Source organism: Chaetodon trifascialis, chromosome 5, assembly GCF_039877785.1.
Source record: "Chaetodon trifascialis isolate fChaTrf1 chromosome 5, fChaTrf1.hap1, whole genome shotgun sequence".
Taxonomy (NCBI): Eukaryota; Metazoa; Chordata; class Actinopteri; order Chaetodontiformes; family Chaetodontidae; genus Chaetodon; species Chaetodon trifascialis.
Genome location: NC_092060.1, coordinates 24869139 through 24891326, shown reverse-complemented (window position 1 = coordinate 24891326; position 22188 = coordinate 24869139). Strand labels below are relative to the sequence as shown.

Here is a 22188-nt window from a genome sequence, read left to right as displayed (position 1 = left end):
GCGATGGCAAACAAATGTTTTAAAAAGATTTGATAGTATAAGCTTGGAGTATTTATTATGTGGATGTGTGGATCTTGGTCATTGTGGATATCACAACACCATCTAGTGGATCCTGTTGTTTTTACAGCCACAGCCGACGCTCCTCTGCCCGAAATAAAGGGCAGCCAGCAGGGTGCCTGGGAATAAGTCAATACCAGATCATTTTAGGAATAATATCAGGCCACGAATGTCACTTTATAAGGTGGACATCTCAATAAGGAGCCAAAACATCCCATCCCAATTATCATTGACTGTCACTGATATTCATATCAAGGCCAGATTTTCCCCGTTTGCTCAGGGAACATCCCATTCAAGCAAATGTGTTTGCTCATACTCTCAAGACATGTGGGCTGAGGAATGAAATATCAAACAGGACAACTGTTTAATGGGATGCATGCGCTCTCACACAGCCACACACACACACGCACAATCCTGCATGCATTCAAACACACACCCATGCTGCATTTCTCAAACACAAGCAAGTGAATCTGTGAGCACACGCTTACTGACACTCCACACCTCAGTCTCCTAAATGATAATTAGTCTTCTATCGTGCCTGCTGAATGATCAATGACAGCACTGTGGGTTTTACATTAATAATTTGTGAAGGAAAGAGAGTGACAAAGAGAAGCAGGAGATGTGTCCTGTTGTGTTCTGGGACAGGGGAAGGCTAGATTACCCGTGTGCCAGGGGAATCTAATGCAATTACGAGTGTTTGCTTACACCATGTGTCCCCTTCCGTCTGCGCAGCGGCATCGGGACTGCACCCGCCGCCATACTCCCATTCAGCTCTCTTGTTTGTTTTCAGTATTTACGCCACCCCAATCCCCCCTCCTCCTCCTTCTCCTCACCACCACCACCACCACTTCCACCCCTCCTCATTTGCCCCTGCCTTCAATATCGCTAATTAAAGTAAACCAATAAGGTTGGGGGAGGGACCAGATTGAACTCTACCGGCAACTCAGAAGTCAAAAGAGACATTGAGGGGGAATGTTTTGTGTGTGTGTGTGTGTGTGTGTGTGTGTGTGTGTGTGTGTGTGTGTGTGTGTGTGTGTGTGTGTGTGTGTGTGTATCGGGGTGGGGTGAGGTGGGGGGGTGCTGGATATGCATTATTTATAATCCAAGAAAGAAGGCCACATAGGGAGAGAGGAGGTTTGTTTAAGAGATTAGCGATGGCCTGCTTATTAGCTTTAGCTCTCATTCCCAGTCATTTGCCTATTCTTCCAGACTCACATGCCATCCACAAAGAAGTAGCCAGATTATTGATTAAAATCCAATTTGACTTTTTTTCCTTTCAGTTTTAAGCTTATTGTGGGTCCACACGAATGCATCTGTCAGCAGTCGATAGATAGATAGATAGATAGATAGATAGATAGATAGATAGATAGATAGATAGATAGATAGATAGATAGATAGATAGATAGATAGGATTGAATGCCCTTTGCACTAGCCGAGTTTGACTTTCTTATTTTGACTATACCCTGGGACACGGATGACATTTAATTTTTGTGTATTTAGTGCCAAGAATGATATTAAGCTAATCTGCCCTTGCTCCTGTTTGCTCTCAGGGATTTGGGAAGTAAAGGCAAACATGAAGCACACAGAGACTCCAGCTAAGATGAGGGGCGACGGAGAGACTTTTGGTAAAGCGACATAGCTGAGGTGGTGGCAGCGAGCTGTTGGCTGTCTCAGTGTGAGGTTGTGGGAATATTGTCCATGTCCAAACCTCCCTGGTTGGGATTACATATTTGATGTTAAATCCGTTGCTAAAGTTTAAATCTGTGTGTTTTGCTGGCAGCAAAGTTGACCTTACAATGTGAACCTTCTTAAAAACTAACTTCCCAAAGGCATTTGGGATTTCTGCTTCTCTGCTAATACGAGATTAGTAGGAGTTGAGGTCTCACTTTGGAGAAATAAACAAATGGATGACAAAATGACAAATAATAGAATAACTGATGTTTTTTTTTTATTTTTAAGACCAACTAATTTTATTGTATTATTTAATAATTGTGTGAATTATGTGGTGGCCTTATTTGCAACAATGATGGTATTGTGTCCTTGAATCCCACATTATTACCAAGTCACTAGACTGACTCGCACATTAACCCAGTATTTGGCCTTAGTGTTACACACTTGTACTAGATTATATTAGTATGTTAAAAGTCACATTTGTGCACATACATATAAAGCAGTGCCGTTTATTTCTTATATCTTGTACTTAATATTGTGTGTATATTTTAATTGTGTATACTGCATACACACACAGATATCCCAGCTTCAATGTTTTTTTCAGTAAGGCCTGTGGAGCTGCACCACTCAGCTCATTACATCTGCACATATATTGTTTGAACAACTATTTGCATAATACACAAATCATATTGTATATACACTGTGGCCAAAGTATTCCTTATAATTAGTTGTATATGTTCATTATCTGTTTCCCAGATCTTTAGACTATTTCTTGTTTCTTGTAATCAACTTTCAGGTGACCTTTTGCTAAGCCCCGCCCTCCTTAGTTACGGTTGCTATGCCTGTCAGGCCTTCCATTCTGGTGCCACACTTACAGTGACGACGGTGGCTCATGTACCGTCGCATTTCACAGTCACTTCTGAAACACTAGGTATTCATTTCCTCTCAGAAATAAACAAAAGCAGGCTTCTCATTTCTAACTGATGACCGTGGAATTTGATGGCTTAAATAGTTGCTCTCGCTTGATTTTATAAATTTAGCAAGCTAATCTAAGCTAATGCTAATGGTTAAATTCCTTGAGTGAGCAGAGAAGTTCAGCTCTGACACATTTCCATGTGACTGAGCTGCTAGCATCAATCTAAATTCTGATATATTTGCATGTCGGTTCACAGGCTGAAATATTCACAAACAGTGGAGGTGTTGGTCCTGAACAGGTATCTTGCTAATGTAACCTGTAACCCCACAAAAGAGCATAGAAAGCTAGTAACATGCCCACTGCCTTTGGATGTAAAGCTTGGTTACAACTGCAGGAAGTAAGCTAGTTAGCCAGGCATGCTAACATTTCCAGCTCATGTAAAGATAATGTTTAAGCCATTCCACAGACCTTTGCTCTTCTTAGAGCCTCATGCAGACTAGTTACAGTTACTAAGCTATGATTGGACAGTTGCTGTCAGGAGACGGGTTTAGCGAAAGGTCGAGGTTGTTTGCAGTCACGTGATGTTAAATTCAGATGGAGGGCAGGAAGTGAAAACCACAATGGACGAGATGGAGGAAAGTTCTTACTGTGCTAGTTTAGATGAAACAAGACAGGGAACATTATTTATGTTCACCTGTTTGATGTGAAACTGTTAACGCCGATTTAACAAATGTTTGTCGCATTGCTTGTAGCTATTACTTTAAATCTATCACCACAGATTTAAAATAATAGCTAATAGTACACCATTTCTACCATGATGACTCGGCTCCTCCCGACCACAGACTGTAAACAAACCACTTTTTCCATCTTTTTTTCTGTCAAGTCGAACTTCCTCGGTTTGATCGATCTGAGCAACCGCAAACAACATCAATGTCCGCAACTCGTGAGTCTTAATTAGTGCTTGATGCCAGCTATATAAACTCTAATGAAAGGTAATACCAAAGTGGTGAACAATAACTGAATAAGTCTATTTCATTCAATATATTTTCTATTTTTTATTTACTGGCTAAGAGCTCCAGCTATACATTTAATAAGATATACATAACTTCTATCCTGCCTGCCAATGTATAACTGAAAACTGTGGGATGCTTGAGAATGAGTAATAGGCCCAGGCACCTATAATGGATCATTTCAGGTTTCTTTTCTTTTCACCACAATTACAAGCCAAAGAAAAGTGTTTCAACTGTGTTCAGTTAGAAGTGTATTTTTTGGGATTGGCCCAATCCTTTTGTGGCCTGGCAGCGGGCCAAGGAGCAGTGATTTGGGAGCCTCATCTTTGGACAACAGTGAGCTGTCAGGAGCAGAAGGAGAAAAACAGAATGATGCACTTTACTGTGGCGGTATAACAAGGTAACTATGAGTCACCACACACTCATTTGGACTTTTCGTGTCCAACCACAACCTTGAGACTCATTTGAAGCAACGCTGGAAGATATATCAAGTGAGACAGAAATGTAAGGACCCATACTGTAACAATTCACAAGTCTTTTTCAGAGCCAAGCACAATAAGCGCAATGATATTTTTCTCAGTGGTGCAAGGAGAAGTTGCTCTAAGTAATAAGAAGTACAATTAATTATTATTATAAGAAACATGTTTAAATTAGATTAGCATTTTAGCTATTTATCTGTCACTCTCATCCAAAGCGATATTAGCATCAGAATAGGTCTCTACAGCTTTATTGCTTGTTATGGCATCATGAAGTAACATTATCCTGTTTGTATTTATTATTATTATTGTCATACTATTATTGTCACCACTATTGGTAGAAGTAGTAATATAATCCATTCATTTGTCTGCTGCAGACCTAGAGAAGTTGATTTGTCTTCATTTAATGTATCTTGATTATTGTAACACTCTATATTCATTCAAGTTCATATTCAAGTAAAAACGCACTAAATCATCTGTCATTGATCCAAAATGCAGCTAACTGAAAGTAACAGAGGGGAATATGTCATTTTTTGGGCTTTCAGCTGCTTCAAGAACACAGTTCAAAATTCAATTTATCAATTGTGAGGCATGACCGGGGTTGGCTATAAGTTATATCCCTGACCTCTATGGGTGCAAACTTAGGCCGGCAGAAAAATCTCCTCTCGCTGTTTCTAAAGTCTGAACTTGCCACTATGGGTCCATAGAATGGACTGCCATTTTCAGTCTGCACTGTTGTAGTTATAATAAAAAAAAATCACATCCTCAAGGCCACTTTGGCTCAGGAGATAGAGCGGATCGTCATCTCACCAGAATGCCTGTGCATCGATCCCGGACTCCTGCAGCCTACCTGTCGATGTGTCCTTGTGTAAGATACTGAAGCCAAATTGGTCTTGATGGCTGAGTGTATGTGTGTGTGAATTGGTAAATTTGGCATGTGTTGGAGGATGCGCTGAGTTGCCGTAGACTGTTGTAGACTAGAGAAGTTCTATGTTAATGCAGTCCATTTACCATATTAATAATATGCAAGTCATAACTGAACTGACAGTTTTTTAGCACGCAGAAACACCTACAAAGAAGAAGAAGACAGCAGTAGACGACATTCTTGATGAACATTGAACATGCACACATTCTGACTGTATCATGTATGGCCTATTGTTGATTGTTCCATGTTGGAACGCAACTGGCAATTTCATACTAATTATACTCTTACAAACACACACACACTCTCTCACACAAAAACCCCTTCCCAAACATTCCCAGGAATTACCCGAGCCCCACGTGGCTGCCGAGAACAGGGGAGCGGTAAACTGAGCAGGTTTGGGAGGTAGCTAAATCTCCCCGTACTTTCCTCACGCTTGTGAACTTCTTCTCAGGGATTAGGGGGTAAACACACAGGGTCTGAGAGAAATATCTCCCCCTACCTCCAGCCCAAAACCACATGAAATGGCTCTGTTGACTCACTGTTGGCACAATGGAAAAAAGCATTGTGGCAGAGGGGATGTGCATGGCTGGGTCCAAGTCTGTCATGGATGAGCTCTGTCAAGCCAACAAGGTCAAATGTTCTAAAATGGAGTTATTCCACTTTTTTAGGGCATTATAGTCAATCATTAACTTGTAGGACAATAATAATTTAAGACAATTTGACAATCAAGGTATGAAACTTACCTATAATAAAAATGTTATATTGTACAAAGTCTTTGCTAAGGATGCTATTTTTGAACCAGGCCATTTATGACAGATTCAAAAGATCCAAATAAGACAATTGACATTATCTATCTCAGTGTGTGACTCCTTCCCACGCATGCTAGAAATGTTCTGTGTGACCAGTAAAGGGGGAGACCAAACAAAGGAGTGCCATGATAGCACCTTAGAGCTAATCTCTCAATTACTACTTTACTGCTGCTGTCAGACAAAACACAACAAAAGCTTAGACCTGTCACGCATCTATCCCTTTATGTGTGTGTGTTTGTGCGTCTCTTTGGTAATAGCCATGTGTGGTCTGTCTAATCCTGTTCTTTGTTGTCTATTTCTGTTGCAACTTAACTATAAAACACTGACACAATATGATTGACAGGTTACAAAATACAAAACACATGGTACTGCATGGTACAATGAGAGGAGCATGATACACTCATTATCAGGGTATTGTATTACAACAAGGCCTCTGAAGTGCACTTTTGTATTGTATTCATTCATGGCGAGTGCCAACAAAATGTCTTTTGTAAGATTTTGGAAAAGTAGCCTGTGTATCTCCCACTACATGTGCTTTTTTTCTCGTGCACAAGCATTTGAGGCATCATAAAAGCAGACCATTGTTGACCTCTGAAAAAGCAAAAGCAGTTTCACACCTTAAATTTTACAACGTTTTTAGTGCTGGTAACCCATTCAAGGCCCTTTATAATGTCAAAATGCTTTCATAAAAAGCCTAGAACATGGCAGCTTTTCAGTTATTCTAAAAAAAGTCAAAGTGTGAGAGATAAAATAATCTTTCACTTGGTAACGATACCCTGCTGTGTCAGATTTGTGCACTACTGCAGCGGAAAACCTGCCCCTCAAGAACACTCAAGTAAGTACTGTATTGTGCTGTCCTCTAGTGAAGCTGGGTATATTCCACTGACACAGAAGCTAAAGCTAACCGTGTCAGAGAAAGGCTGGGGATGTCACAGGCAATGCCTGGCATTAGCCGTATAATGGCCAGGATTTGCTGATAAAACAGGGGCCTCACATTGGCAGTCTTTAGTGACTTAAGTGGGCCGTTCTTCCATAGCCGTTGGGGCTATACAGTATATCCATCGCTCTATCTCTCTGTGTGTCACTATGTCTCTTTCAGACGGGCTTTCCCCTCTAGCTCATTTCTCAAAGATGTTCATACGGTAGTTTTTTTGACTGATTAATGTGATTTTGTGTTTCACGTCCACAAAATGGCAGACATTTAGACAAAGTGTACAAAAGAATGTAATGGGCTTGAATAGGGCTAAAAATAATGTCCAATTAAAACAGACTTCCTTTGTGTAGTAATGTAACAGGCTTTTTTCACAGCAGACATTTTGACTGTCATTCTAGTAAAAGAGCAGGTGTTAATGATTCGGTTATGACAGTGAGAGTGAGCCAACACGCTCTCTAGAACAGAAGATACATGCAATTCGTTAATTTAATTATTTACTCCTATGCTTTCCAGAGTGTGACAGTTAGTTGCTGTAGGCTAGCCATACATGTAGCATGCAGACAACAAAATAAAGTGTCTAAGGATTACATGAAATTAGAGTAAATGAACACATTTAGGTCCCCCAGACAGAGTTGTTCTTGCTCAAAGGCGTGTCATCTGAACATTGCGTCAGAGTTGATTGTCTAGTCTGGTCAAAAACATTGTGATCTTGGCTGGATCTTGGCCAAAAGAACATGAGAAATACAGTTCACAGACTGCACTCTTCAGTCAATAAACCAGCCTTTCTTCATGCTTGCTTTGAATTCTCCCCACAGTTGTTTTCACTGAGAGAAACAGCCAGAATGTGAAAGTGAGCAAGACTAACATCGGGGAAAGCTACAAATGCAAAAGAGATGTGCTAAATTTTTAATGGACAGCAGTGAACATCTACTGAATCAGTCTTGTGTGAAGGCAAGTCTTCTTGTAGCTCCTGGTGGATGATGCACTGTATGTATTTGCCACTTGAATCAATTACAGTGTGCAAATGGGTATTGGTGTATCATATTTTGTGTTGTCTGTAACAATAAAAACACTGTCGTTGTTAAAACAGGATGTATTCCACCTATTATTTTTATGTTCTCATCACATTTAATGTGCCATCATCTGTCTGTCACACAGGAAAAAAAGCTTAATAAATAGGAGGAAATCTCTTGATCCCAATCTAAATATTGTGAAAGGCAAGGCGGCATTTTTTCACATTTCTTTTCCCAGACATGTCTTTATTTGTGTGATGGCATTTACCTCATCTGGCATTTCTGTTGTTTGTCAATTATCTTCATGGGGACTCAGGTCTGACTGAGTTGTTGCAGAGAAGTGATGACAGCAGGAGGTTAAAAAAAAGACGATAGAAATAAAAATGTAAATATGATTTCCACGTTTGCAAATGTTAGCTGTCTGTACTCGGCTCCATTCCGCTTCATGCCAAAGTTTCCTATCCAGTAGGTATCTGCAGAAATGTTGCACAGACCTATGTGAAACATGACAAGATGGACAGTTAAGACTTTCAAAAATGTGCACAATGCTGTGAGGAGATTCACATAGCACGTCCTCCCTGTATCAGTTGCATGATGCTGTGACAATTTCAGAGGTAGTGGAGTTCAAACGCAAAGGAAAAAAAAAGGTAGGAGACTTATGGTCGTCCCTTTGGATAGTTTTCCCATATATATAGGTGGACACATGCCCCCAAGAAAGCCTTATAAATCTGTGAGCGTGTCCCACATTCACTGATGAGTGTGCCCAGCCACATAACCACCTGTCAAAACGTGTCTTCTTCTTTCTTTTGATCATCATTCTGCTTCCTATTTCTCGAAAACTCTCTTTACTTTGAGATTCTTTGGGAGGGGGGGGGGGTGTCTAAGCTGTATAATCTGTGATTGATAGGACACAGACAGAGGAGACCAACATAAGAGGAAGAGCACCAATTAATTTTCCGTTTTAAATAAAGATGGAAAACCGGGGGGGTGGGGGGTGGGGTGGGCTGCCAGGGGTATTCATTTGATCTGAATGGAACTTCAATAAAACAAATTCCTTGGACAGCTATTTCAGTTCCTCACCGAGACGCATTCCCCAAACAACCTTTTGTCTTCTGTCTTGACAGCCCGCAACTGTCATTTTAGCCCTCCTCGTCGGCTCCCTTTTAAATCAATATATATTACCGCGGATGAAATTTGGTAAGCCTGACCACATGAAGCAGATACGCCTCCATGACTGATGACAGATTCAGCTATTTGGTTCCTCTGTCTTTTACCCCATCTTCTATACAAGGGTATTTAATTCCAACTATCACTTCACATTGCTATCAGGACGAGAATCACTGTAGCTGCCAAGTATGACAGATGTAGAGAGAATTTGTCTTGTTGTTGCTGCAGATGCTGTATATATCTATGAATTACATTCGGTATCATTTTACACCAGTGCACTGAACATTCTGTGGTGTTTCTCCCTTTTGATCGAGTCTGTGACAGACGACAAAGAACAACATCAGAATTTAATCTGAATGAAAATACAGAATCCTTTGCAGATAGAAAAGGTCTTTATAAAGTTAGTCGGCATTGGATGGTGCAAACACATGTGCTTTTACATGACATAAGACTGCCATCTAGTGGTCACGGAGAGTACTTTCTACAAGCCAAGCAGGGGAAACATTTTAATTATCCATATCTTTTAAGACAAGCACATAAACATTTTCAGACGTTGCAGAATTACCTGTGAAATATCATTACAATGACACTGAATGTCAATGCATCATCCTATAAAGTTGCCACTTCAGGTTGAGCCTCCAGACTGCCACAGACTGATTACAGTACGGATGCTAAAAAAAAGAAGAAAATACATTAGAATGACTGGTCACTGAGTTACCCACAGACCTAATATATAGTGTAAACATATAACTGTAATGATAAGTTGATGCTGGGTCAGTGTATTTAGGAAAATGCTATAACCTTTGGTCAGGGTTTGTCTTGATAATTGAGGAGGTTAAAGCTTACTAACTAGCAGCCACCTATAAATCGGGTCTTACCTGTTCCCACTTTTCAAAGTGTCAAAGGCCTCGTTGATGTGACCCAGCGGGAGGTTGTGGGTGATAAACTCATCCAGCTTCAGCTTGTTGTCCATGTACTCATCCACTAGTTTAGGCACATCCTGCACACTCTTCCAGCCTTCAGAGGAGGATAACGAATCACAAACTAGCTGACTGGTCCTTTTTTTGTGTGTTATCTCACTTTTTTCACCCTGAAATGAACTGCCCCCCCCCCCCCCCCCTTCCTTTTGATGTTGGATACTCTAAATCTTTGATGCTCAGTGCACGTCAGGTGTTAGATTCCGATTAATTATTTTTGCCCTGGTGGACCTACTTTCCCTCAGCCTGCCTCATTTTCTGCTTCACTTAGTGATTTCCCATATTTCATATTTGACAAATGAGCTAACAGGTGCAGTCTTGTTACTTTCAATCACATGAGAGCATATGGTTACATACTGCACTGTGCAATACTTACACTTTATGCTAGAAATATTATGACCAAAGCCTCTTTCCTCACTGAAAATGTGTGTGCGGCTGTGTTGCATTCTGGTCAAGCTGGCTTGAAGCCACTATTAGCTTCCAGCCTCTTCTCAGCAAATTTGTCCCTGTTTGCCCATTAAACAGTGAGAAAAAAGCCTCCACTCTTTGATTGTGGAGGACGTTCATGAAAACTCCAGCTGGAACCATCAACTGATCAGTGCATGGGCAACAACTAAGAAGCCCAGTTAATTGTTGCTGTCATTAATCAACCAAAACTGTAAACATTCGCTGGTTCTTGTTTTTCTTTATATAATTGTAAATTCAATACGTTTTGGTTTGGGACTGTTGAGCAGACTAAACAAGCAATTAAAGCCTCAGGCACTGAAAACTTGTGATCTGCATTTTTCCTGTCAAATGTCACCTTCATTACCTGAAGCTGTAATGAAAATATATGAAATATGATGTTTTAGTTTTCAACATTTTCTCTAAGTCTAACATCAAATCGGCCCAGAATGTTTTCCAGTGAATCCTTACTTGAACAATGATATACTAAATTTTAAGTGACTCACATTACTGTATTATTAACTTATTATACCAGTCACAATAAACTGTTACTGAAGCATTATGGAAGGCCAATTTTTGCACGAACCATTAGTCATAATAGACTTAAGCTCACCCCCAAAATAAGTTCCCTTCAAGGTGCGTCCCATCAGGATCTTCTCAACCTTGACGCTCATTGCTTCTGTCTCCGTCCACCCAGCAATGACGCACATGCCCCAGGCATCTGCTGTAGACTCAAGCGCAGCAGTCTTGGACAACACAAAGCACCGCTTGTCTTAATTGATACTCCTTTTCAAATACAAATTTAAATAATGATAAAGATCACAATTTCACAATGACAAGTTGTGTAATTGTGCTGTATTTTGTTTTTGCTGAACTTGTTTGTAGTGATGCTGTATAGACTACTAGAGGATTCCTACGTTTCACACACATGAAATACTCAAAGGGACTGAGACGCCCACCATGACAGCTGGACTTCCAACACACTCCAGAGCGAAGTCCACTCCTCCATCTGTCATCTCCACCAGAACTTCCTGGATGGGCTTGGTGTGATCTCCGGGGTTGACGCATTCTGTGGCTCCAAACACTTTGGCTTTCTCAAACTTGCGAGGGTTAATGTCAACCCCGATGATCCTTCTCGCCCCAGCAGCCCGGCAGCCCATGACGGCGGCCAGTCCGACAGCTCCGAGCCCAAACACGGCACACGAGGAATCGCTTTCAACCTGAATGCACACAATTTGAGTGTCAGTCACGCAAAAGAGACATCTGATGAGATTAAATTTTGCTGCTTGTCACTTTGATCATGAAGGTGACTCTTCTCCATAGAGTAAATAGGCTACAATATATAGAACTGAATATTTATAGTTTATTGTTTAGACAATATAGATCCAAGATCAAACTGATGGAAGGGCAGGAATGAGAGAAAAAGGTGCAGTTAATAATCCATCTGTTACTTCAGCACAACCATGGATTTATCAATACACACCACAGTTAAACTACTGATATTTCAGAGTCGTGGTCGAGGCCATAGAGTCTAACTTGCACAAACTTCAGTCAGATAAGGGATCAACGAGTCAGGCAGAGCAATCTAACATACCCAACTAAACAAGGCCCCTGCCCCTCTGCTACTGGGGAGTGGGGGGGGGGGTCATTTAGCGAACAAGGTGAACAACATCCCCCCTCATCTCGCCGACTGCTTGTATTAGCCAGTTTTATTCTTATGTAAGCTTGAATTTAATTAATGAGGTTTTCAAGCCTTATTGGCTTTTATTCATTATTTGTCAAGGATTTTGCAAGCCTGATTTGAAAAGCACAGTTTAAATAAAATATCAAAAATCTTAATTTAACTTCACTTTGCACTCACCTCGCTTAAATTTTCCATTAGCTGGAGTTATGCAGAATGCAAGAATGCTTTTCCACTATTTTAATTTTATTCATAGTTTCACTTTGTTTTCAAGAGTTTAGCTTAACAACACTACTGAGCAGTGCTCGACGTTCAGAACAATTTGATCATTTCTACTGTATATGTTGTGTATATGTTGGAGATGCTCTACACATATTTAGCTTTTCCACAGATCTTTAGTCATTTTAACTGGCGGGTCACTGGATCCCAGTTACAATCGTTCCCATCCACTCCCATCCCGCCCGAACACATGACATGAGCAAAGTGAGTTTGGTGAAACAGGTGAAGTGAGCCATCCTCACATGGTCAACTTTCAACCTATGTTAGTCTTGACATGCAAATGTGCTTTGCTGATGAATCTACTCTAATGTAGTGTTCATATTATATACTGACATCTAGTGGGCAAAACAAATTACCACAGCTCTGCCATATACTGACAACATCACTAGACGGTGACTTACGAAAATGTCAAATAAAAGTTACAACAAAGATGTTTTCCTTCAGCTGTAGTTCCATTTTGTTATAATAGGACTCAACTGTGTCTAAATGCTTATGTAGGCATTATATCTGCATCTGATTTGAATGATTACTCTCACCTTGCCTGTTTTAACAGCAGCACCATAACCAGTGGAGACACCACAGCCGAGGAGACACACTTTATCCAGCGGTGCATCACTTCTTATCTTTGTAAGAGAGGTATCGGGAACCACAGTGTACTGGGAGAAAGAACTGACGCCAAGGAACTGGTATACACGCTGCCCCTTGCAAGATATCCTGCTTGTGCCATCAGCCAACACACCCGCTTGTGTATTTGCCCTAAAACCACAAAAAAGAAACACTGAGTGAAGGCAAGAGAGTTTTCTTCTTTCCCTTCTCCATTAATCATCTCATGACCTCTCAGATTCCCCCTTTTGTTGGGCAACCTCTAAACTAAACTACCTAACTGTATATAAGTAGTTCAAACTGAAATGCTGCTTTGTTGCATCAACATTAGCAGTCCAATAATGTCATGCATATAGAATAAAGCCATTTTTCTTTTACTTTTAGAAAAGAAAAACGTGTATTTACTTCGGCGGGATTTTGAATGGACTGGAGTATTTTTGCATCAATATACTGGTACTTTTACTTCAGTAAAAGGTGTAAATACTTCTTCCACCACTGTGTAAATGTGAGTGTAAACATATGGCAGTGAAATCACCAGTTCCTCTTGCAGTGATTTGTCTTAGGACTCAGACATCGTTCACACTCCTCACATTGTGGCAGGAAAAGAGGAATAACTTTATCACCTGTGGAAACAACAAAAGCAGACAAAATACTTAAGAAGAGGAATCAAAACCAAATGTCCTCATATGCCATGAGCTGTGCAATTTACCTGCTGAGAATTTAGTGACTTCTGGACCAACGCTCTCCACTATCCCTGCTGCTTCATGGCCAAGCACTAATGGGAACGGTCTAAACTTCATCCCTTTTCCAGTCTCAAACAGGTACTCCCAGTCTGTGTGGCACACACCTGTGGCAACAATCTGTACAAATAGGTAAAGTGCTGATTCATGTGACAGATTTCCAACCAAAGCATCAAGTTTTCTTGCATCATAGACAAAGTTAGGATGCTGACCTTGATGCGGACTTCATGGACCTTAGGTGGGGCCACCTCCACATCCTCAATGGATAGAGGCTTCCCAGGCCCCCATGCAACAGCTGCCTTGCATTTGATCACCTGTGGGAGAAAAATACACGTTCATTGTTAGGTTGTGTGTGACAATGATTTTTTTTTTTTAGCCTGTCTCAAATAAGAAGACACTTAAGAGGGAAAGCTTGTGGCCACTATTTATGGAATAATAGCCAAACCCCCTTTATACAATGTAACGAAATGGGGCTAAACTGGGAGTTGAACCTGACCATCAAAATGGTGTCAAACTAAAATGATCTCAGTTTCTACTACTTACAAAACAAACAGTGAATATACCTTAGATGACTATGAATTGACTTACCTGACCTGTTGTTGTCATTGTTTACAGGTGTTTAGTGATTATATTCCCTGCATTTGAATAAAATAGTTATATTATCGGTATATTTACACATACGTACATCACCAACTTATACACAGATAACTTTGTGCCATATTATATCAACAATTGAGTCTATAAATTCATACGGACCGAGACTATCTTCCACTACCTGTGGAGTTAACTAACTGACGGTTGTTTGGCGCATCCGCGGTAGAGACCTGAGTTTACGACACTTGCCGACACTGCTTGGTACCTTTACGGCAGCCTTTGGCCACACGTGTTGTTATCGCATGGAAGTCCTTACAAGACCGTCAGAGTAAATAGCTGCTGCTAGCTGAGCGAATTTGTGAGTAATTTGTTGTAACTGTGTGTATAAAGTCTTGCAGACTTTTCAGCGTTTACATTTTGAAGCCAGAGCGTAATTTATCCGTATTTCCGGAAGAAATACGGGTGTATTTTTGTAGTTGTAATGGCTGACTTGAGCTAGCATGCTAGCTAAAACTTTTGTAGCGCAGCCGAATCCACTGTGTTCGTTGAGAGCAGTGTCTTCACGCCACAGTGTTAAGTGTTTTGCTGTTGTTGCTCTGACTTATTTCCTCTTTTTGTCGTGTTTCTCACAGAGGATTTGAAGAAAAATGTCTTATAGAGGAGGAGGTGGACGGGGTGGTGGAAGAGGTGGAGGATTTAACCGAGGTGGAGGAGGTAGAGGAGGATTTGGAGGAGGCAGAGGAGGTGGAGGATTTGGTCGAGGTGGTGGCAGAGGTGGTTATAATAGGCAACAAGACTACGGACCTCCAGAATATGTTGTCGGTAAGATCGTAAATTCACAAACAGGCAATGTTGAAAAGATGTTGCAGAAGCTAATGTTGGTAACAGTGAGCTGTTTGACTGAGGTTAAGGCTCGAGTAATGAAGTGACAATACTTTCCCAAGTTGCTTTTGTTTCTGGGTCCAGCTCCAGAATCCACCCTGAGCACTAAACACTGAGCCACCACAGTTTAAATGGTGTCACATCACCTGTATGAGAGTGATCCCTTGTTCACGTCACAGGAAAAGTACAATTAATACCAATTCAATTTGTAATCATGACTAGGAAAGTCACATTTTTTGTAATTGTGATGTATCAAACTTTGGTCTTAATCATCTCAAAATATTGTTTTTGCTCCTTTCATTTTTTGTTGATGTTTGTTTTTTAATACTTAAAAAAAAAAATCCACTGGCATCACCGTCATCGCCATTGTTTGTTTTTTCCTTGTGCAAAGTCTGCACAGTTGCAGACTTATGGAACTGGGCCTTTGCAATGATGGCTCGAACACCTTCACACAGCTAACTGTGGTTCTTTGTGTTTCTTCTGTGCAGCACTGGGAGAGTTCATGCATCCATGTGAAGATGACATTGTGTGTAAGTGTACAACAGAAGAAAACAAAGTTCCCTACTTCAATGCCCCAGTGTACTTGGAAAACAAGGAACAGATCGGGAAGGTGGATGAGATATTCGGTCAGCTCCGGGACTTTGTATCCTTTCTGTTGTCCACATTTCAGTCTCCAGAGCTCTGAGACAATCTGTGGTGAAATATTGTGAAATAACACTGTTGCTGCTCAAAATCATGTAAATTCCTTAACCTTTCCATGCAGTATTTTTCAGTCAAGCTTTCTGAAAATATGAAGGCGTCTTCATTTAAGAAACTGCAGAAGGTATAAAGGACATAACATTTTAAAGTAGTTAATTTTCATCCTGAAAATCATTTCAGTGCCTCTGTGTACTACACTCTGTGAGATTTGCAATGTCTCTTAGTTTTATATAGATCCAATGAAGCTACTTCCGCTGCAGAGATTCCTCCCCAGGCCGCCAGGCGAGAAGGGTCCGCCAAGAGGAGGTCGAGGTGGAGGAAGAGGTGGTGGTCGTGGAGGTGAGGCCTCTGAATTTTCTCTCATTTTGAATAATCCTGTCTCCCATTGTTGATGAATTTGTAGTTCATCATACAATCAGAGTTTTTTGCCTGTTTGTGAACTTCTAAAATGATCTGTCAGTCTTTGCTGATGTGGTTTTATAGTAGAAACAAAAACTCAGTGGTTCCTGTCTGACTGTTTAGAGCACAGATTTTAAGAGTGGTTTGATTAATTCTCGTCTGCTGTTTTTGTTTCAGGCGGTTTTCGAGGTGGCAGGGGTGGATTCGGAGGCGGCCGTGGTGGAGGATTTGGAGGTGGCAGGGGTGGAGGATTCGGAGGTGGACGCGGTGGAGGAGGCTTCAGAGGAAGAGGAGGTGGTGGCGGACGTGGATTCAGAGGTTGCTCCTTTTTTCAGTGTTTTACAAAATGCGCCGTGTTTTCTGGTGTGAGCATACTAACGTCTTTGTTGTTTGCTTGTAGGTGGGAAGTGATCTGACAGTGCTGGTCTGGTGCCTCTGTCCCATTCCAGTCTTCTGCTACACAAGCAAAAAGGCTGCATTCTATATCAGTGGCTGGCCTGTTGGAGAAAATGGACATTTCCTCTATTTCTAGAACTTGAATGGATTTTCCCTCTTTGTTTTATTTTTGTACCTCTGTTGAAGGTGTGATGGATCTTCATAATTTTTATTTAAAAGGTTCATATGTATGCGTCTGTGTAACATAGAGAGGACCTCTGTTGCCTGTTAGGGAGGACTATTGGGTCCCTTTGTGAACAGGCATGTCATTGTCCTGTGCTGATTGTGTTAAAATGTTTGGTCAGGTCAGATGTTTGATTTTATGAGATACAAACACAAACCTCATGTGTTCCTCAGATGTGGGAAAAGGTGTGGGAAATCAGACTTTATATGCTGTTAGTTGAAAACATTTTCATACCCATAATTTGTAAAATCTTAAGCAGAATATTGTCACATTTTTGGCCTTGATTAAAAGGTGCTTTGTAACTGTCTTTGTTTTAAATTGTCATGTTTTAGAAATATAATTCCAAACGCCATCCTAAAGTGTATACAGCAAGTTAGGGTTCACAAAATGTGTTTTTCTTATTGTCACTTCACATTGAGGTTTGATCTGTACCGTGCAGGATGGTGTATGAAGATTTCACATTCATCTGCCGAAAGGGTAAAGTTTCACCTTAAATCTGAGTTTTCAGACATGGATTTACAAACGTGATTTGTGACCTCACAATGTTTGGAGGCAGTCGTGGTCCAACATGCAAAAGTTTGATGTGCAAACTTGAAACCTACACTGCACACACATATGCTGATGGACTTTTCAGTGACGTTATGAGACATCTTGTGTCCTGTAGTTAAACTATTGCGATGAAAAATATTTGTATAGTCAGAGATTCTGGAAATATCATTGAGGAAGTCGAATTTTACAACTAGGTTATTTAACTTTTTCAAAAACTATACAATATTCATTAGTTATTGTGATGAGTGCATTGACACCTAAACAAAATGTGCAGTTATAGTTAATGGATGGACTACAAATCAGAACCTCACTGTCCTACAGTAAGTATATTCAGAAATACAGACTATAAATTATACACCAAATATTTTGCATGTTGCTTGAGTCCCACTCTTTTCAAAGTTTTCAAACACACCTTGTGTCTTCATGAGTTGATGAATTTAGCTCAGTTGTTAATTTGTGAAACTCAAGTTCACTTGAAGGTGAAGAGAGTCCTTTTGTTTTCATATTTTAATATTTATGTCATAGACTGTATATCCACTTTTTAAAAAAGATATTTGAAACGTTTTTTAAACTCTTGCTCTCTGGCCCGGGCTTACACTTCAAACTAAACGAATGAAATTTTTTTTTTTTTGCCGGCATTACGTCATGCGTATCCTCGTTTCTGATTGGTCGGGAGGTTAACTCCTTTACGGCTGCGCACTACCTAGCCTGTCGTGCTGAAGACATTGACATGGAGACAGCTGGGAAAGTAGGTACATTTCTCTCAAAATGCGCAATTAAGACTTAAAATGCATTACTTCCTCATATATGTTTCGTAATTTTAGCATGAATTTCACTTGTAGCTTAAGGGCGAGTTTTTCTCAACCAACGTGCCCGAATTCACGTGCTGAATGAACAAATTCAAGGAATCACTGTTCACTTGTCAGATCTTTGGTCAGCAGGTCATTACTGGTATTTACAAGTTGTCCCGAGAGCGGTCTTTAGTTCAGCTGAGGTAACGAGTGAGCGACCTAAAATGGCGACAAATAATTTTGGTAGACGATAAGTCGTAGCCACGTCTCAGTCATTTAGCATCAGAAAGCTGAAGAAACTGAAAAATGCGTATTGGGTTAATGGTTTTAAAGCAGAGCAACGGTGAAATATTGACTTTGAATTAACTCCGATAAAGTTCAAAGTGCAGCTACACTGGGCAGCCAGCTGGACCTGCCACAGACACGAAAGCCCAACTCAACCTATGACTGCAGGTACTCAGTGACAGCTAATTGTAGAAGAACTGTGCTTTGCCTTCAGGTGATCAAGTGCAAGGCGGCTGTGGCCTGGGAACCGGGGAAGCCTCTGTCCATTGAGGAGGTGGAAGTGGCCCCACCTAAGGCCAATGAAGTTCGCATCAAGGTAAATCAAACCATTGCACCATGTTTAAAAAAAAATGGCGTGAAAGCAACTTATAAAGAGGCCGGCTCGGTGAGGAGGCTCTTTTTAGATGGTATTTAAAGATGAACTGAAATTGCCTCAGAAATGCGGCAGTCATGTTAAAATCTGGCCGATTTATGTCCCGCTCTTGCATCAAGCGGCTGATCTTGAAATGATGCTGTGCCTCTCAGCTCTTTGCCACAGGGGTGTGTCATACAGATGCCTACACTCTGAGTGGCAGTGACCCCGAGGGGATTTTCCCTGTCATCTTGGGCCACGAGGGTGCTGGGACAGTGGAGAGCGTTGGTGAGGGCGTCACCAAATTCAAGCCAGGTATGAAGCAGCCAGGCAACATGGTTGGTTTAAAACTTGTGTATGTCTGCTGTTGTGAATACATATTTTGTGTCACTCCTGATTATGTACCTTTCTTCTCCACCAAGGTGATACTGTTGTCCCGTTGTATGTGCCACAGTGCGGTGAATGCAAATTCTGCAAAAATCCCAAGACCAACCTTTGCCAGAAAATTAGGTAATACTGTCCGACTAGTTTCTACCAACCTCCGTAAAAACTGTCTTCTTTTTTCTTTTTTTTTTGAATTCTAAAAATAAAATCAAAAAATGATTTCTTTGTGACCTCAGTAGTTGAACTCACAGCCTGAAGCGCTGCACCCCAGGGCAACCAAATCAAAGCTCCGTCATCATCAGTTTGAGCTCCCGCCTGCTCTGCACTGAAGTGCACGGCAGTTCAGTTTCATCATACATATATACATGAAAAGAAATCATCTTTTCCTTGTGCTTCCACCCTGCAGAGTGACCCAGGGCCAGGGCCTGCTCCCTGACAAGACCTCACGCTTCACTTGCAAAGGCAAGCAAGTGTTCCACTTCATGGGGACCAGCACCTTCTCGGAGTACACTGTGGTGGCCGACATCTCTCTGGCCAAGGTGAACAAGGACGCTCCGCTGGACAAAGTGTGCCTTCTCGGATGTGGCATTTCTACAGGTTATGGCGCTGCTCTTAATACCGCCAAGGTGGGTTTCACAGGCCGTTTGCCATGCTGCAGTATAAGACAGCCTGCATATAAAAAAGAAGCGTTTGCACACAAGTTTATTTCTAAACGCCGTAGGACGTTTGTGACTCATTTTACTGTTTAAAGCTCGTTATGCAGAACAAGTTTGTTGCCCAAAGGACAACATTGTCATTGTTCGCAGGTTTCACTCTGAAGTGGGACACCCTTATTAATCATGCAGATTTGATGTGAAAACGAATTGTTGCCAATGGCGTTTCTTTCCAAGTTGTTGTTGTTGGGGGTTTTTTTTCTCCAGAATTTCATAGGGACATTATTTTGACCCAGAAAAAGTCTGTTTTTGACATGTTAACAATTCATGAGAAAATTAAAAAACATTCATTGGCGTCTTTACAAAGAGCTTGACATGGGACTCCGTTGTTCGGTGTGTTTCCAAGTTTTTGTCACCTTTTTTAATCCCTGGTACTTGCATAAATTAATAACTGAGAAATTGCAATATGAAATACAAACAGATCCAGCTCTGATATTTGTATAACTAAATGTGGCAAAGCTACATCTGCCAAAACAGCTTTAAAGTACAGACATAGATTTGCTAAATGCAGAATTCTAATTTAGTACTATGAATTCTCACATTGCTTTTCTTCCTCATGCACATGCAGGTTGAGCCTGGTTCCACCTGTGCCGTATTTGGCCTTGGCGCTGTTGGCTTGGCTGTTATTATGGGATGCAAGGTTGCAGGGGCAACCAGGATCATTGGTGTGGACCTCAACCCTGCAAAGTTTGAGAAAGCCAAGGAGTTTGGAGCCACTGAGTTTGTGAACCCCAAGGACCACAGCAAGCCCATCCAGGAGGTCCTGGTGGAGATGACCGACGGGGGTGTGGACTATTCTTTTGAGTGCATTGGAAATGTGCAAGTCATGGTGAGACGTACTCTCTGATCGCATTGCATAATGAGGACATCATACAGAAATAGCAGCAAGCAACATATCAAACGTAGTGATAAATGAATTGTGTTCATTTTGTGTACATAGTAGACCCAGTGTAAATAATATAGTGTTCAGTGCTCTCAACAGGTGGCACAAGCAGCATACAAAACAGTTTTCAGAAGTTGGCAACTCATAGAAACCAGGAAAATTAGCATGTTATTATTTCAGAGAGCTGCTCTGGAGGCATGCCACAAAGGATGGGGTGAAAGTGTCATCATTGGTGTAGCTGGAGCTGGACAGGAGATATCAACCAGACCATTCCAGCTAGTGACAGGACGAGTGTGGAGGGGCACAGCCTTTGGAGGTGACTGACCGTGTTAGAAAATTGCTTGTCACAAAGGGCATAATGTGGTCTGGCTGCAGCTCCAACTTCCTGCGAGTTCAAAACCTTTTGCATATTTCAAATTTAATTATGGGTAATTATGCTTTGTTACAATCCACTGTATTAGCCAAAAGTTTGCGACTTGAGAGTGATGAGTTTAAACTGGAGCACAACTTTTCTTTGAAGAATTTGGACTCAAAGGTAGCAAATTGCTTTCTAATTAAAATGTACGTGTTGGTATTTTATTAGCCTTGAGGTGGTTTGTGGAAGGCATAAGAAGTTAATTTCAGCATGTAAAATACAGTAGTTTTTTTCTTTTTAGTTCTACCAATTAAAGCCTGAGCAGCTATTTAGCTGTTTGGTTGGCGAATAAATGCCTTTTCCAAGGCCTTTTGGTGAAACAGCAGTGCCGTTCAAACAGTTATGCTCTGGCTAAATGAGAATTCCAGTTGTTAAAGTGGTTTTGATATTCACCCCCAGGGTGGAAGAGTGTGGAGAGCGTTCCTAAACTGGTGGAAGACTACATGAATAAGAAGATGAAGGTGGATGAGTTCGTGACCCACACCCTGCCCTTTGACAAGATCAGTGAGGGATTCGACCTCATGCATGCCGGAGAGAGGTGAGAGGAATAGATCATTTATACAGTTGGCTCAGAAAAACATGTTTGTAACCTAATTTTTCTTTTCTCATTGCAGCATCCGCACAGTGCTGACCTTCTGAAGTGCCTAAAACACTGGTGTCGTTCACATCCGGCCTTGAAACAATCTCCTTCCATAGCTGCAGCACTTAATGTTTTTCTCTGCACTTGTTCACTTGTTTTGATGACATAACGTTCACTGTTAGAACATCAGTTTTATTAACAAGTGTCATTAAATTTTTTGAAAAGTCAGTAAGAGTCAACAGTGAGTCTCTTTCAGTCCTTTTTATTCTCTCTACCAAGACCTCATAACAGCTTTTAATCATATTAACAGGTGCAGTGTACAGTATGACATCCATGCTGAA

General features: G+C 41.0%; 3 protein-coding genes across 4 annotated transcripts; 2 read left to right on the top strand and 1 right to left on the bottom strand.

Moving 5' to 3' along the window:
- Positions 1–7755: 7755 nt before the first annotated feature.
- Positions 7756–14528, bottom strand: LOC139331123 (alcohol dehydrogenase class-3-like). 2 transcript variants are annotated; one of them, XR_011602173.1, is made up of 10 exons: positions 14291–14495; positions 13915–14016; positions 13672–13822; positions 13498–13585; positions 12896–13115; positions 11359–11619; positions 11013–11145; positions 9857–9995; positions 9544–9649; positions 7756–8305 (listed from the first exon to the last, which is right to left on the bottom strand). XR_011602173.1 is itself a non-coding variant. In XM_070962455.1 (9 exons), the coding sequence occupies exons 1-9, from the start codon at positions 14306–14308 to the stop codon at positions 9604–9606; spliced, it is 1158 nt and encodes a 385-aa protein (XP_070818556.1). In that variant the 5' UTR covers positions 14309–14528; the 3' UTR covers positions 9355–9603. The 2 variants fall into 2 exon arrangements, 1 of the variants encoding a protein (XP_070818556.1); XM_070962455.1 differs by lacking the exon at positions 7756–8305 and having other exon boundaries at positions 9355–9649; positions 14291–14528.
- A 49-nt stretch (positions 14529–14577) lies between these two features.
- Positions 14578–17202, top strand: gar1 (GAR1 homolog, ribonucleoprotein). The gene is made up of 7 exons (XM_070962798.1): positions 14578–14654; positions 14929–15118; positions 15667–15821; positions 15942–16001; positions 16102–16216; positions 16454–16594; positions 16677–17202. The coding sequence occupies exons 2-7, from the start codon at positions 14944–14946 to the stop codon at positions 16685–16687; spliced, it is 657 nt and encodes a 218-aa protein (XP_070818899.1). The 5' UTR covers positions 14578–14654; positions 14929–14943; the 3' UTR covers positions 16688–17202.
- A 942-nt stretch (positions 17203–18144) lies between these two features.
- On the top strand, positions 18145–22084 carry LOC139331519 (alcohol dehydrogenase class-3). The gene is made up of 9 exons (XM_070963015.1): positions 18145–18192; positions 18735–18836; positions 19046–19187; positions 19295–19382; positions 19663–19882; positions 20538–20798; positions 21033–21168; positions 21667–21805; positions 21882–22084. Exons 1-9 carry the CDS (start codon positions 18175–18177, stop codon positions 21904–21906), a joined length of 1131 nt encoding a protein of 376 aa, XP_070819116.1. The 5' UTR covers positions 18145–18174; the 3' UTR covers positions 21907–22084.
- The last annotated feature ends 104 nt before the right edge of the window (positions 22085–22188 follow it).

Coding starts and splice junctions, on each gene's coding strand:
- gar1 (XM_070962798.1), top strand. CDS start 14,944: ATGTCTTATAGAGGAGGAGGTGGACGGGGTGGTGGAAGAGGTGGAGGA. Junction 15,119..15,666: donor ACCTCCAGAATATGTTGTCG/GTAAGATCGTAA, acceptor TCTTCTGTGCAG/CACTGGGAGAGTTCATGCAT. Junction 15,822..15,941: donor TCGGTCAGCTCCGGGACTTT/GTATCCTTTCTG, acceptor CTTTCCATGCAG/TATTTTTCAGTCAAGCTTTC.
- LOC139331519 (XM_070963015.1), top strand. Junction 18,837..19,045: donor CCAATGAAGTTCGCATCAAG/GTAAATCAAACC, acceptor TGTGCCTCTCAG/CTCTTTGCCACAGGGGTGTG. Junction 19,188..19,294: donor CGTCACCAAATTCAAGCCAG/GTATGAAGCAGC, acceptor TTCTCCACCAAG/GTGATACTGTTGTCCCGTTG.
- LOC139331123 (XM_070962455.1), bottom strand. Junction 11,146..11,358: donor TTGGAAGTCCAGCTGTCATG/GTGGGCGTCTCA, acceptor GTGTTGTCCAAG/ACTGCTGCGCTTGAGTCTAC. Junction 9,996..11,012: donor GAAGGGAACTTATTTTGGGG/GTGAGCTTAAGT, acceptor CCTCCTCTGAAG/GCTGGAAGAGTGTGCAGGAT.